General features: G+C 44.3%; 1 protein-coding gene across 1 annotated transcript in view; it reads right to left on the bottom strand.

The window, feature by feature from the left end:
- Selenoi (selenoprotein I) overlaps positions 1–10684 on the bottom strand; it is a 59498-nt gene extending 48814 nt beyond the window's left edge. Inside the window, exon 1 of the mRNA XM_051171894.1 lies at positions 10488–10684. Within this exon, the coding sequence (XP_051027851.1) occupies positions 10488–10544 (57 nt within the window). The 5' untranslated portion in view covers positions 10545–10684. The remainder of the gene's footprint in view (positions 1–10487) is intronic.
- Between the last annotated feature and the right edge of the window lie 2977 nt (positions 10685–13661).

Below are 13661 nucleotides of genomic sequence, written 5' to 3'. Positions count from 1 at the left end.
GGCCATTTTTAAAGCAAGATAGTTCACAATCAGATTCTCTGTACAAATTTTAAAAATTCAAAGAACTACCTTTCATATGAAATTTGAGACACCCTGCTTGAATAGAAAGAAAAAGGTTGACAGCATAGACATTTCCTAATTTAACCCTTTATACTTCCAGCACAAAGTAGGAGTTCAATAAACGCATGTAACTGTCTGCACATGTGAACAAGTAAATGCATATTTACTAGGAGATCAGCACATTCACCTGTCAGCTAATATTGTCAAGTAGATACAACAGTGTTAACTGCCAATTGCCAGAATCTAGGAGCAGCTGGGAGATGGGCCTCTGAGCATGTGGGGAATTATGTTAGCTAAGGAGGGCAAGCCATCTTAATTGTGGGCTGCTCCTGGGCAGAGAATCATGGACTCTGTAGAGTGGAGAGAGCCAGCTGAGAAGCAGTGGCATAGCATTCACCCCTCTCCCTTTCCTGGTTGTGGAGCTGATGTGAGCAGCTGCTTCAAACTCTCGCTGCCTTCACTTCCCTGCCATCAACTGTGAGGAAGAATAAATCCTTTCTCCTTTAAGTTGCTTTTTCAAGAGTATTGTATCCTAGCAACAGGGGAAAAGGGGAAACTAAAGTAAGGATTATCTGTCCCCATCTTCCAGATAAAGAGGCTATAAAATTCAAACCAGCATGGCTAATAAACCGGAAGGTCTACGTTATAAATCCTGAGCCCAATAAGATTAAGTCATCTTAGAACACTCTTGTGAAACAGATCACTCTGCTTTAAGCCAGACTATGCTGTCTTAATACAACCATTAACTCCTAGGTCAGCAGTTCTCAACCTATGAGTTGCGACCCCTTTGGGGTGAATGACGCTTCCACAGGGGTCACAGGCCAGATACCCTGCATATCAGATATTTACATTATGACTCACAACAGTAGCAAAACTACAGTTATGAAGTAGCAATGAAAATAATTTTATGGTTGGGGTCACCACAACATAAAGAACTGTATGTATTAAAGGGTCACAGCATTAGGAAGGTTGAGAACCACTGTCCTAGATTCAATGCACTACAATTGCAAGCTCTCCCACCATAGCTTTTCCTCTCCCAATGAACGGTACACACATCTCAGACTGATTCCCAGAGTTACTCCCTTGTATGGCCTTGATGGTTAGTCTGCTTCCCTGAGGGTAGGACCCATGGCTGGCTTCTAACCAACAGACACAGCAAGGCTGATGGGTGCTACTGTTTTGTCTAAGATGTATCAAAAAGAGAAGTGTGAAGGCCAGATGTCAACCTCTGATGTTATGCCTCAGGAGCCATGTACAAAGCTGTTACAGGAACCTTGCTCATTGACTAGGCTAAGATGGTTGGCCAGTGAGCTCCAGGGACCCATCTATCTCTGTCTCTTGAATACTGAGGGTACAAGCATGGGCCGCCATGTCTAGCTATTTGAGTGCTGGGAATCTGAACTCGGGTCTTGATGCACTTCCTTAACTATCTTCCCAGCTCGAGAACAGACATGCTGAAGCCTGGTGGCATTCTTAGTACCTGGGAGGCAGAGGCAGAAACACCTCTAGTAAGAGGCCAATCTGGGCAACACAGCAAGACCCTACCTTAAAAAAATAAAAATAAAAAAGCAAGCCAGGGATATAGCTCAACAGCAGAGCACATGCTTAGTATGGACAAGTCTCTGGATTTAAGAAAAAGAAATCACGGCTACTTGATGTTTGAGAGATAAGGTAGGCATATTAACAGTAAGATAACTTCTCTTTCACATCCATTTCTTGTAATACAATTGAGTATTTCTTTGATGCAAGGTAGTTCTCAAAGTATCGGTCTCAAAGTGAACACAAATCATTGGCCTCAAGCAGATCCAGAGCATCAGGGGCCCCGGAGAGGATAGGTGAGACTTATAGGCAAAGATAAGAATTCTGGAAAACTCTCAGGCCTGAAGATTCACCAGTGGGAGCAGGCATCAAAGGTGTGCGCCACCGCATCTAGCCAGAATCCGCCTTTTAGCAAACCCTCTGAAGTGAAAATAAATGAGCTAAAGGATAAGCCACTATCAAGAGCCTAGGGGCCAACAGACACCTCCTGTGAGTAACCTCAAACATTACACTTTGAGCAAAAAGCAAAGTATAATAAACATCACTAAGTACCCATTAAATGCCTACTAAATACAAGAAAGCATTATGCCACAACTAAGATTAAAAAAAAAAAAAAAAGCTAACTCTAAACTTCAAATGCATTTAAGGAGGGGAAGAGTATTAACTCTGAACAGAAATGAAGTTTCTTATATTCTCTTTATGGCTATGAGGCTCTAAGAACCACACCCACAGACATGACTCAACGATCAGTGAGTACTGCCATTTATATCTGCTAACAAGTCAAACCAGACTAAAGAGGGAACACAGCCAGGAAAGAGATGCACACGGCTTGATGACAAGCAGGTCCAACTCAGTAAGCTCAGTAAGGAACGGAAATACTTGTTGAAGAATCTGGATATCAAGCATATGATAAATGCATAAAGCTCCATGCAGATTCTTACATAGGAAAGTCACATTTGAGAAACCTGAGAAATATGGCTATACGTGGGTTGGTGGCAACTATTACTGGACTTTCTTGGACCACCAGCTCCCAAATAATGACACGGAGACCTTTTATTTATTTGAAAGCCTGGCTTTACCTTAGGCTTGTTCCCAACTAGCTCTTATAACTTAAATTAACCCTTTATATAATCTACATTCTGCCACATGGCTCGTTACCTCTCAGTCTCTTAGTCCCAACACTTGTTTCTTCCTCCACATCTGGCTGGCAAATCTTCGGGCCTGAAAGTTTCCCAGAATTCCTATCTCTGTCTGTAAGTCTTACTTATCCTCTCCCGCTTTGCTATAGACTGTTTGGCTCTTTATTAAACCAATCAGAAGGTGTGGGAGAGTGTTTACAAAATATGATACAGGCATAGGAGTAACAATGCCCACGTCCAGCCTGCCCTCAGCTCTCTGCAGGGACAGAGTCAGCCTTTGAGCAATATAAGGACGATCTTTGCACAGTGCACAAGATTGTTCTAACAGACTGCAGAGCCAGAGGATGCTTTGACACAAGCCTAGAGTCCTAGCACTTGGGAGATGGGCTGAGCCCTTCCACATCCATCATTAATCAAGAAAATGCCCTAGAAATTTTTGCTAATCCTACAGAATCATTTTCCCAGCTGAGGATCCTCTTCCTAGATGACTCTTGTTTTGTGTCAAGCTGACAAATACTAAGGAGCACAAGAAGGTCTGTGTTTGGCTTGGGACCTGTGGGTCCTGAGTTTTTCAAATAATGTATCATGTACCCCAACCTGGGCTCTTACTCAGATCCTCCTGCTTGTGTCTCCCAAGGGCTGACATTAAAGGCATGTGTTACCATGCTTCAATGTATCTGTCCTGGAGTTGGAAAGATACTTCAGTTTATAAAGTGCACAAGGACCTGGGTCAGATTCCCAGCATCCATATGAGAAAGCTATGCATGACAGTACATAAATATCATTTCATGTAACCTCAGGGTGGGATGAGCGGGATGTGTGTGTATGTTATATGCTACTTAACATTACAAGCAAGAAAGTGTGAGTAGCAGGGTTATTCATTTACTAAACACTATATACTGGGTACATGACAAATATTAACCCACTCAACTTTGAAAATAATCCTGTGAAATAAAAACTATCAAACTCATAGATAAGGAAAATTAGAGCTCAGACTGTCTGCTAATGTTCACACACAATAGAATGTGTGTACTTTTTACTTAAATATTAGCCTCCAAACTATCTAATAAAAACATTTTCATTCTCAGAGCTAAGCTGTGAATGAAATGTCCCTTTTATCCACAGTTTCACTTTCTGTGTCTTCAGTCAACTGTAGGAAATAGTAAATGGAAAACTCAGGAATAAACAATTCATAAGTTTTAAAATTTAATGCTGTTCAGAGTATCAGTGAAATCTTGTTCCTGCACAACGAGGTAGAGATATGACTGTCCAACTGTCCAGCACATCCACGCCATACAGACTACCATCCATTAGCCACTCTGTAGGGGCCAAGGATCAATTATAGTGGGAATCACATTGTTTATGTTAAAAATCATATTCCCCAATGCCCATGTCACTCACCTCACTTGACTCACCAGTAGGCACTGTATGTCATGTGATCACAAGACGGCTATAATGAGTATTTTGGCAGAGATCAAGAGAGACCATGTTAATGCAACTTTTACTAAAGTATACTGTTACTATTATTAATCCCTTGCTATGCCTGTTATAAATTAAACTTTACCATAAGCTTGCTTGTACCTGTATCTGCAAAATACATGACATACAAAGTTCTGTGTTACCTCAGGGTTCAGGTATGCACTAAGTGTCCTGGAATATATCCCTTGCAGATGAGGGGTCTACAAGACTCAACTAAATGCACAACTAGCAATGTAAAGCCCACCCATGCCACTTCTGGTTTCCACTGGCCATTTTCTCATCTGCAAACCATTAGCTACATATCCAGGTAAGCACATTACTAAAGGTTATCGTTCCAACCTTACATATTTGTACAAAATACAGCTAGTACCAACAAGGAACAGCTTCCTCTTCACTGCTACGTTTAAGAGGCGGCATGGCATGTAAGAACACAGACTCCAAATCCAACTGCCTGCCACCAACTCTCAGTCGGCTGCACTGTGAGTGGCAGGGCCTTGGGTGCTTCCTCCACATGGCACCTGCAGACAACTTTCTCCCTCTCCTGCTGAATCTCTCCCCTGTGCCTGGCAGAACTTCTCCATCCACCCTCTTACTCCTTTGGAAAGATTTTCTCTTCTAACTTCAGAATATAATTCTTCAATAGACATTTGAAAGGGAAAGAAGGAAGAGAGGAAGGAAAGGCAATGTGTGGATTTGAAACTGGGTCTTTGCTACCTTGCCCTGGTGGCTTTACATTCCAGCCCCTGCCTCCTGCGTGTTGAAACTGCATGTGTGCATCAGCACACCCGGCAACTGTACATCTTTGCCTAAAACTGCTGGCGTATTTCCAAGGCTTATTAATGTACTCAGCGAGAATAACCTCATCAAGGCGACTAAGGTGTCACTGGTGATGGGTTATTCTTGAATCACAGTTGACATCTAGGCATTGCCATGTTTACATGTAAGACTGCACTACGGGCAGTTTGCAGGCACAATAAACAGAAATCTAGCCAATAAGCTAGCATACTATTTCTACTGAGGTTCAGGAAGCATCCTAGTCTTTGAAATTACAGAAACTGTCTCTAATAGAAGACAACTCGTTCATAAACTATAGTTCGTGTTTTGTTTCCTTTTGGGTTTTTGTTTGTTTGTTTTTCTTTTTCATTCGTTTGTTTGTTTTTTCAAGACAGGGTCTCTCTGTGTAGCCTTGGCTATCCTGGACTAGGATTGTAAAGCAGGCTGGCCTCAAACTCACAGCACTCCGCCTGCCTAAATTCTTGCTAACCCTCCTGTCTCTGCCTTCAGAGTGCTGAGATTTTTGGCAGGTGCTACAATGCCCAGCTTGAGAGTTCTTTAGAAGAAGAAATTTGTGTTTTAATTCAAAATCTACAAACTATACTTTCATGTATCCCCATCCAACAAGAAATCTACCTAAATGGTTACTATAAAGCCCTACCTAGGGCCTGTCATCACAGCTTAGGAAGGACAGGTCAGAAAGATCAGGCGCTCCAAGGCATCCATCCCCGGCCGCCTCAGACTCTGAAACCAGACTGGTCTCCAAGAGACCCATTACATACAAATATAATAAGGGAATTTTTTTAAATTCACAAAACCCTGCCTCATATGACTGCCACCTCCCCCCACCTAGTCTACCTACCAGCCTGAGTCATCCCTGGGCTGCTTCTTACTTTTTATGTGTCCCCTACCCCCACCTCCAATGCCACCCCCAGCTACTCGGTCACCAGGTTCTGTCAATATTAAATGAGGGATGGAGAAGATCAAATGAACAAAGAGGACCTCTTTGAGATACATGGGCCAGTAGGAAAATGGCAAACAGGAGAGCACATACTATATTTATTTATTTATGGTTTTTAGAGGTTTTTTCCATTGTGTTCTTGTTGTTTGAGACTAAGTCTCACAATATCCTGGATGGCCTGAAACTTGCTATGTATCTCAAGCTGCCCCTGATCTTCCTGTAGCCACCCCAAAAATGTTGGGAATCACAGAAGCATGTGCCTCCTTACCAAGCCATATACTCGTTAGACATAAGCTTCGCTATGCAGCCTTGGTTGGCCTGGAACTCACTGTGTGGAGCAGGCTGGCCTCTCACTCATAGGAGTCCATCTATGTGGATTCTGGTGCGTGCAATCACGCCCAGTCATACACCTTTATAAAAGAAGCTAAGCACAACTGAGCCTCAACTATAAGGACAGCACGGCCCAATATTCTGATTTTTCAAGAACAACTGAAAATCTGGACTTTATGAGAAAGATTAATTATTAAAACAATGTAAGTTTAAACACATCTGCTGGATAAATTCAGTATGAGCTTTCCAGTTGTGACCTCTACTTTCAGACTCCCCTCTCCCTTGCTAGGTGTGGTGGTTCGGGCCTGTAACCCTAGAACTAGGCAAGATCAGAAGTTGGAGGTTAGCTGGGCTACAGATCAAGACTGTCGAGGAGACAAAAAGAGAGAGAGAGAGAGGGAGGGAGGGAGGGAGACTCTCTGCTCCCTTGGAGGACATGATGGTGCCAGGCCTGTCATCGCAGCATTCCAGATATGGAGGCAAGATTAGTAGCTTGAGGCACACCAGGACAGACACAGACACTCGTGCACACACACACACACACACACACACACACAATTTCGAATCCCTCTTTTCTGCCATAGCATTCATGTCTTCAACATTCCTAGGCAGGGATTTATTGATTATTTATTGGCATCAGCATCACTTGGTGGGGGGAATCACCGCCCCCACACACACACCAAGTGATGCTGACACCAATAAACGGGCCACAGACTAACCCACAGAAGAAATTACTCCCACTCTGCTATGAGGCTATGAGCCTGCCTTCCTCTCCAGTTTCACCTGCCACGGCGCCATTATACTCAAAAGCCTGACTTTGTGGTTCTTAGAAAGCCTCTCAGCTCATCTCTGCGTTTCATGGCTCTCATGGAACAGGCTGCCTTTCCCTTGTTCATGCTCTCTACTCAGTTTTCTTTTTTCTAGGCTGGCCTTGCCTTCTCCATCACCTTGGAAGCCTTCCTCAGGTGTAATGTTTGTTCTCACCCCATCAGTGTGTGCTCCTCTCAGCCTTTCCCGCAGCACCTAGAACTTACAGTCTGTACTCATAAATTATAAAGGGTTGTTTACCCATCAGAGAGCCACCAAACTGGGCTCTCTGAAGTCAGGAATTTCACCTTAGCTTAATTTTGCAACCCCAGTACTGGGCCTGATAAGCAGATCTTCCATGCTTGCTGAATAAATAAGACTACACAGGATGACCCCGTTTGGATTCTGGTTTTCTGGCATTGCTATCAAGATGCAAATACAGTCTCCCTTTAAAACTGAGCTGTAATGGTAATAAATTCACAGTAACTACGATCTCTGAATCAGGTTGTTGTCATCAACACATTAATTAACTAACCAACAGAAGAAACCAACTCTTGAAATTCTACTCTTGAAACTAAACAAGGTATTTAGCTCTTTTCCTCTCTAAAGCAAAAGGATACAATGCAGCACTGGCTGCTACAGTATAAATTAAAACTGTGCCTTCCCTAGGTCTGACTAAGCAAAGCACAGCAATTTAACCCATCAAGTGTGGAGTCCTTCAACAGTATCTGTCCAATGTGAAGAAGAGGAACAGAAAGGGTGGGGAGAGAAGTGATACACCTCATGAAGGTGGAATACTTCAACACAACTTTCTGAGCTTGTTATTAAGTAACGAAGCAGAACAATAGTACTTCTAAACCGGCACGTCATATTCAAAAGGAATATTCAAAAGAAGCCTTCCAGCACCCACACATACTTAAAATACCTTCTATTCACTTTCATTCCTTCAGAGGACTCTCTTGACTGGGCAGCTCTTTGGCTCAGGATGCTTTGGAGACACTGACCATATTGAACAAGACAGCTATCAGCCCTGCCCACCTAGAGCTCGGATCCTAACACAGAAGGCAGACGTTCAGCTAATCATTAAGCTAACTACAAGGAGGACTGTTTAACTCTCCACCAGAAGATACAAGGATTGAGAGTATAAAAAAGTGGAGCCACCCCAGACTTTCTTCTGTGCTGAAAGTCATCTCTCTTGCTACAGAAACCCAGCTACCTCTCGTGTGCACCCGCTCTACAGCTCTCTGTGCAAGTGCCAGGTTTCCATATGTAGCTCTCAAATGTACCTCTAGAGAAGATAAAGAATTAAACTGGCTCAAAAGTAATTTTTTTTCCACCAGCTGTTATAGAAGTATCATTTTTTTCCCCTCTGTATCTTTTTGCTCTAATATAAAAAGCCCACACCAGAGAATAAAAACCTCTTGAAGTGTTTTGACTGCAGGTTTGGGGGTGGTGTTTAAATGTACGAAGTTATAAAACATGTACTCTCTAAAGACCACACAATGAGAAGGCACAGAGAAAGAAAAGATCTGTGTGCATGTCTCATCCCAACAAAACTGACCACACAGATTGTTCTCCCTTTGGATGACTCCGATTCATTCCTTTAATATGAATGAGATATGGTATCAAGCAAAGAGCCTTCTTCTACTAGAATGTTAAGTTATACATTTGTATTTGATTCTGGCGCCCCTCCCCCCAAAAAACGCCTCATTGTGACTACAATAACCTCAACAAACTATTTTAGTGAGCACTGGGGCACTTGCTAATTTGATGTTTGTTTTCCAGGATGATAGGAAACCTGCTGCCAAACATGGGAACCCAATCAGCTAACAGAGGAAGGGACAGCTAGGGCAAAACCACACTGAAATGTCTGATAAAACAGGACTCCTGTGGAGCTGAGAAATTTAATCTAGAGGAGACTGTAAGAAAAACAGAGTTCACTAAATAAAACTGCTATTTTATAAAAAAGCTTGCTCTAAAACTCTGACTCTAGTTAGAAATAGTTTAGCTGCCGATTTTTACAGTGCAGCACAGATAACTAAAAGAGGGTGGGGCTGACGACACAATAGGAGGTATCTGGGTTAACAGCCTTCTAAAACATGAGTTGTAAAGCTTTGACTCTAGTTACTAAGAGAGCTCTGGAACTTCTTCCCAATTACAGTTTTTTGGTTTGGTTTGGTTTGGTTTGGTTTTTCAAGAGAGGGTTTCTCTGTGTAGCCTTGGCTATCCTGCACTGGCTTTGTAGACCAGGCTGGCCTTGAACTCAAGTGATCCACCTGCCTCTGCCTCCTGAGTGCTGGGATTAAAGACAAGTCACCACTTTAGTTCAGAATGGTATGGCCCAACACTGCCTCAAACAGGAATATCCTAGGGCTTTCTAAAGTCCCTGGAGGTTTTTTCTATTCCAGTTTTTCTTTTTAATTAAAAAAAAAAGTGTTTCCCCAGATAATCATTCATTGCACACGTTTGTTGCATGCCCACGACAGTTTATCACTATCCTTCGGCCATGCTGGTCCACAGGTCCAGCCTCATCATTTGAACATTCTAGTCTATTCGACAGGCACACTACTAATTTCACAAAGGAACAGGCTACCCTCAGGAAAGGTTTATCAAAGAGTAGACACTAAAGCCCATTATTTCAAGTGAAGATGACTGGATGGCCAGTAATTACATAGATATGGATGAAAATACCAGCTTTTCCTGGGGTCTCTTTTCAAGCCCTTACTACAATCTACTCAGCCCAGCAGAAACTCAACACTTGAGCTAAGAGCCTAAAAGAGAGGCTGAGTTGGGTTTCAATGAGAAGCTTGACTTTGGCATCGGTTTCTATGTACTCGAAAAGCCCGCGCGCTCTTTGCACTACATAGTTCCTTCTAGCGCAAACTGTCTCAACCAGCAGCGCCAGCGCCTGCCTCTTTCCAGGGCCAGGGTGGAGTGCATCTGCATCAAGGCCTGGAGAAGTCACTTCCCCTCCCTGAGCATCGGCCAAAGGACCATCGGGCTCTCTGAAGTTGTAAGCACTGCGAGGAAAATGGGAAGTTCATTCAAGCGAAGACCAAAAAAGAAGGGCACGGAAGGGAACGACTCCCTCTCTGGGAAAGGCTGGAAACGAGCAGCAGTGACAAGTGATAAGGAAAAGGAGAGAAAGGAATTCCCACACCCCATTCTCTTCGGGCTAAGGAAAAGACCATCTCCTGCGGAGTGCCGAGACCCAGCGGCGGACCTAGGATGCTCCCAGGCTCCCCGGCCGCGAGGCCCCCCGGGATCCCCGCAACAACGCCCGCCGGCGCGCCACGCGGCAAGCACAAGGTGACACGGACCGCGCCGGCCCCTCAGTCGTCAGGGTGCGGCCGGGGCAAGGGGGGGAAAAGGGGCGACCGCCAGCCGGTCCGCTCTACCTTGTACTTGTCAAAGCCCGCCAGCTGTTCCGGGCTCACGTATTCGTAGCCAGCCATGACGACCCGAAAACCGAACACCCACTCCGCAGCGGCAGCGACTCTGCGCGACAGGGCAATGAAACACGAAAAGCACACCGAGCTGTTGCAGGCAGGGATGGGAGAGCCTGGGCTGGCAAAGAAGGTAGAAGAGCGCTCCGCCCACCGCGCACGCGTAGGCCCGTCCAGCGCGCAAGCGCAGCCCCCACGGCTCCCGCGGGGTAGGGACACCGCCCCTCGCACGGCCCGCCCCCAGCCCCACCTCTATCCAATCGGCACGAGTTAGCCTAGGCCAAGTCCCGCCCTCCCGCTGTCTTCGTCGCTTCATTTGCTAGAGTCAAAATAGGTGAACTGAAGTAAGAGAAGAGGTGAAAGGTCACCTTCCCAGCAGCCTTTGCTCTTGTGTCTGGTGTTGGATTCCCCGGGTTACTGTGTGGGACTCCTTCATAAGCTTGTGGTCCGGGTGAGTGTGTACACGGGAGGAAGGGCGAAGCCAGGTGCGTGCTTTAAGCGCCTGGAACCTCGGGATCCTGAGTTTATGATGCGGACGAACAGGAGACTGGAAGCGGTCCAATTAGGGACTTGAAAAGGCGTGGGTGTCCGTCCCCTCCCATCGGTGTTGTGTGTGAACCTTGGACTGCCTCGTCAAATTCCACTGGTTCAATCCAGTGCGAATTCCAATTGCTTAAATCTCCTCGATTCCCCCATTAAACCCTTGAACTCTCAGTATCAACGGGGCTTTAGCTGTATTTGCAAGGAGTGTTTTTACAACTACAGCACAATGCCTTGTGGAGGGAACACGTCACCAGTGGTTAATATGTATCTAATAATAGGAGATGTTTTATTTATAACTGCTACTTTTTATTGAGTGCCTTACGTGCAGAGAACTTTGCATACATTATTGCCAACACATTAACATTATTGAGACGAGAGGTATTTTCCTCACTTCCCCTAGCACAAATACTGTGTATTTCCCAGTACCAGCAAGAAGAAATTCAGATTGCACCCCCTGTCCAGAGACATTTGTTGGTCAACCCAATTAAAAATATAGCCCTATTAAAATTACATCAGTGAATCCGCCAGTCTCCCTACTTCCCTGGAATAAGGGCAATTAATTTGAAATCTTCTTTTATGTTCCTTGGAATCATTCACTTAACAAATACTTATTAGAACCTAAGATATGCCAAGCATTATTTCTGGATGTGTGGGGTTCAAGTGGGCAGGGTTGTCGGGTTTTTTTTGAGACAGGGTCTCATAATGTAGTCCCAGCTAGCCTGCGGCTCACTATACAGCCCAGACGAACCTCAAATTCATGACAATATTAACAGTATCTCACGTGCTTGGACTGTAGATGGGAGCCACCACATCCAGCTTTGTGTATTTCTTTTAGTCAATATAAATAGGACAAGAAGAAGGAACTTGTCATCAAAACTTTTTTTTTAATATAATAAGCCTTGTACTATTCCATCTGAAATACAAACTTCATACTTAATTTTCTAACTACTTGTGGAAAACTATGTAAAAAAGTGACATGATAGGGCTTGAGAGATGGCTGAGTGGTTGCAAGCAGACTAGAGGGCTTGAGTTCAGTTCCCAGCACCCACATGGTGGCTCACAACCAACCGTAGCTCCAGTTCCAGAGGACCTGATGCCCTCTTCTAGCCTCCATTGGGCACTGCATACACACGCTGCACAGACATGCAGGCCAACACCCTCCCGTACGGGTAAAATAAAAAAATTACATTTTTAAAAACTCACATGAGTGCAAGCTAATAATAGTACAAGAGCTGCAGTTGTTAATCCTTCACAAGGAAGCACACTCAGCGTGACTTTTCTTTTTGTTTCGTTTTGTTTTTTTAACTTAAAAAACAATTCCCCTCCGTCCCCAACCCGAGGTGAGTGGGAAGGTACACACTTATAGTCCCAGCTTTCTGGAACGTTAAGACCCAATCACTTTAGCCAGAGTTGACCTTAAATTCACGATCCTCCTGCCTTAAAGGTAATTGAGTAAATTTTTTTTAAAGAACAGTTTTGAATTTTTAGAGACTTTGTTATCTTTAATTATGTGTGGGTGGGGCTGGAGAGATGGCTCAGTGGTTAAGAGCACTGCATGCTCTTCCACAGGTCCTGAGTTCAAGTCCCAGCAACCACATAGTGGCTCACAGCTATCTATAATGTAACCTGATGCCCTCTTCTGGCCTGCAGATGTACAAGCAGACAACACTGTGTAGATAATAATAAATAAATCTTTTTTTTTTTAAATTATGTGTGGGTATGTGTATATGAGCATAGGTGTGTGAAGAGGCCAGAGGCATCCAATTTTCCTGGAGCTGGAGTTACAGGTGCCTGCCAGCTTCAGGACATGGGTGCTGAGAAGAAACCCTGGTCCTCTGCAGGGCAGTAAGTGCCCTTAACTGCGGAACCATCTCTCCAGCCCCACGGCTTTTAGTTTGGTAAAGGCAAGTAGCTGTGGTTTGCTGCTTTTGTGGAAGGCTGTTACAACATAGAGTCAGTTACAAATCCTGAGAAATTCTTAAACAGAAGCAATATAGAACTTTGCACTTTATCATCTTGTACATGCTCTCTGAGGGATCTTCAACAACTCAATTGTACTTGGCCCTGGTTTTCTATTTTATTTTTTTATTAATGCATTTATTTGTTTGGGGGAGCGGGCGTGGGTAGGTCAGAAGACAGCCTTCCACAGTTGATCTTCTTGTCCCACCACGTGGTTCCTGGGGATCTAACTTAGGTTGCTGGGCTTGCTGGCAAGTGGCTTTACTCTTCGAGCCATCTTGATAAAAATTTTAGTCACCTCTGGGAATCCAATGAAACTGTATCACTTAACTTCTCAGATGGAATCAACTCATCTGAAAAAGATGCCTTATCTTCAGTTATTACACAGATCATGTTATTACACAGAAATGGCATGGCCTAAGGTGATTAAATTGAAACCAGGCAAGCTTAAAATATGACTTGCCAGAGTTCTGTGAATCATAGGATTGGGTCAGTGTCCCACACACTTAGAAAACACCTAGAGGCCAGGCGGTGGTGGCGCCCGGTGTCTTTGTTCCTAGCACTGGGGAGACAGAGGCAGGCGGATCTTTGAGTTTGATCTCTGAGTTTGAGGCCAGCCTAGTC

This window comes from Acomys russatus, chromosome 1 (assembly GCF_903995435.1).
Source record: "Acomys russatus chromosome 1, mAcoRus1.1, whole genome shotgun sequence".
Lineage (NCBI taxonomy): Eukaryota > Metazoa > Chordata > Mammalia > Rodentia > Muridae > Acomys > Acomys russatus.
The sequence above is the reverse complement of the archived record's forward strand: the minus strand, read 5'-3'. Positions and strand labels throughout refer to the sequence as shown.